This window comes from Buceros rhinoceros, unplaced genomic scaffold (assembly GCF_000710305.1).
Source record: "Buceros rhinoceros silvestris isolate BGI_N320 unplaced genomic scaffold, ASM71030v1 scaffold28035, whole genome shotgun sequence".
Taxonomy (NCBI): Eukaryota; Metazoa; Chordata; class Aves; order Bucerotiformes; family Bucerotidae; genus Buceros; species Buceros rhinoceros.
Window position 1 is genome coordinate 17325 of NW_010411730.1, and position 2398 is coordinate 19722.

The following is a 2398-nucleotide window of genomic DNA, read 5'->3' on the forward strand; positions in this document are numbered from 1 at the left end:
CCCCCACCCCGGGAGGTGTTTCCCAGCCATGTGGAGGTGCTGCTGAGGGACAGGGGGCAGTGGGGACCTGGCGGTGCTGGGAACAGGGGGACTCAAGGAGCTCAAAGGACTTTTCCAACCCAAATGATTCTGTGATTTGATGATTTAACCGACAGGGAAGACCCCACCTGGACTGCAAGGACAGCCAGCCACTCTCCAAAGTCCAGATATCGCTCCAGTGGAGGAAACCCCCACACAAATCCCACCTTCTCCGTCTCCCAATCCCAAGCCTGTCGTTTCCTCTTCAGGCTGTGCCAGGACAGGGTCCCTTCCCCACTTCAGTGGCCTCATCCCACCCTTTCTCCTCTCCCCCAAATCAGACCTTGAATGTGCCAGGACGGCAGGCTGCAGGGCGAGGGCCAACTGACAGCCCTTCATGGGGGAGGCCTGGCAGCTTCTGCAGCCAGGGAACAGAGAGCAAGGGGAAGCAGCATCCTCAAAGAAACGGCCTGTGTCACCAGCCCAGGGAGATGTGACACGTCAAAGCCTCCAACAAACAGGAGAAGGACAGAATTCCAACACAACTGTAGGGTTTTACGAGGCTCCAGGAGATACAGACGCAGTTCTGTGGTAGAGGGGTGGCACTGGTACCTCAGACAGTCCATGTGGATGCACTGGGATGCTTTGTACTCCCCTTGGCTGTCCTTCTGGAACCCAATCTCCTGGTACATATCAATGCCATGAGCCGCTGCTCTTGCCTCCACGAAGGGCCTGGGGAAGGAGGCAACACAAAGAGAAGGAGCAGAACTGCCATTCCCCTCATCTCTGACACAGGTTTCACAACTGCCCTGTTACAAACCACCTAGAGGACTTTTCTTGTGATTTATCTGGGATATCTGGCCATGGGGAAAAGTTCCTGCAGGGCAGAACCACAGCACGACCCAAGAAGCAAAGCTGCCTGCTTACAGCCTGCAGCAGGAGGTGGAAGCACGTGGTCTCCCTCCCCTGGCACCCCTCCCCAGTATCCTTCCAGGTGGTTTGGCCCTCTCCCTGCGCTCCCAAGACCGGGCTCATCCACACACCCATCTTGCCACATTGACAAGGGTTTAAAGCAGCTCGGCTGAGCCGACAGGACTCTCCGGGAGCTGATGACCACAGGGTTTGGACTCTTAGCGGATCACCCACACCACTGTGTGAGCTATGGAGGGATGTCGAGGCTGGTACCTGGCGCTGCCCCACACCTCAGGTGACACCTTGCCAGCTTAGTTTTCATTCCTGATCTTACCAGTCAAAGAAGTCTCCGTTGTACGTGACAATGATGGTAGGTTTGGTCTCCTGGACGTGTTCGAACCACCTCTGGATTAAATGGGCCTAGGATGAAACCAGGGAGTAAAACCCACACCTTTATAAAGTATCTTCATCCCCTTCACAGAGAGGTGGTGGGTACCACCCTGTTTAGTCCACCCTTCTGCTCTCCCCCCCACCAAGCCTGACCTCTCTTACCCTTAGTACCAAGAAATGAGAGCATGACTGGCCCCGCTGGCCCCACCGTGTCCCCCAGCCTACCACGCGATCGGCTCCCTTTGGCCAACGTGACCCCAGGCCGGTAAGTGGCAGGACTGACTTACTTCGTCCGGTTCATTGAAGACACAAAACGGACCCTCGTACTCCGGCTTGGGAGTAAACTCAAAGTCCTCAATATCTTCAGAGACGATCTCCCTGTTTGTGATCAGGTAGCCCTGGGGAGGTGACAAGGAGGCAGTTAGGAGGACCTGGCTTGGAGGAGACCCAAAACTGCTGTCCAAACTACGGATGTTTGACTCTTGAAAGCCAGAGCTTCTGTCCAAAGGCACAACTGGGCGTCATCTGCTTAACCATCGGCTGAGAAGGCCACGGGGGGACAACGTGGGACAGCAGAGTTGTCCCTGCGCTCTCCAGGTTACTGCTGCAATGGCACCCTGAGCTGGGTACCACGGAACCAAGTGCCTCATGCATCACTCAGACTTTAATCTCATTTCCGCGGCCACACGCCGAGCACCAGCAGCCAGGCGAGTCTGGAGTGAGCTAGGGTGGAGGCGACGCGCCGGCCTGCTCCCTGGCTTTGCCGCTGGAGCGGGGAGGAAACCGCTCGGCTGTCCCTTACCTGCCCATCAATCATGTAGGAGATCATCATGATCTGGTCTGTTTCTGCATCGGGAAACTTCAGAGGAAGTTTGGTGGTTTCAATGTCGAAGGCGAGAACGACGGGATCCTGAGCGAGACCAAACCCGTTAGATCCATTAGACTGAAGAGCGATTCCCATCGCTCCCAGTGCTAGTCCAGCAAGCGAACCAGACCCTCCCCAGCGACCATTTTACCTCCTTATCAACCCCCAAATCCCTTCCCAAGCCCAGCAACCAAGCCTTGCCCTGTGCACCAC

The 2398-nt window shown here is 56.2% G+C and overlaps 1 protein-coding gene across 1 annotated transcript in view; it reads right to left on the reverse strand.

Moving 5' to 3' along the window:
* Positions 1-2398, reverse strand: part of POLE (polymerase (DNA directed), epsilon, catalytic subunit) — a gene marked incomplete at both ends in the record, with an annotated part of 23002 nt that overhangs the window by 17275 nt on the left and 3329 nt on the right. The window contains 4 exons of the mRNA XM_010136111.1: positions 631-750; positions 1265-1350; positions 1608-1718; positions 2123-2230. Of these exons, the coding sequence (XP_010134413.1) occupies positions 631-750; positions 1265-1350; positions 1608-1718; positions 2123-2230 (425 nt within the window). The remainder of the gene's footprint in view (positions 1-630; positions 751-1264; positions 1351-1607; positions 1719-2122; positions 2231-2398) is intronic.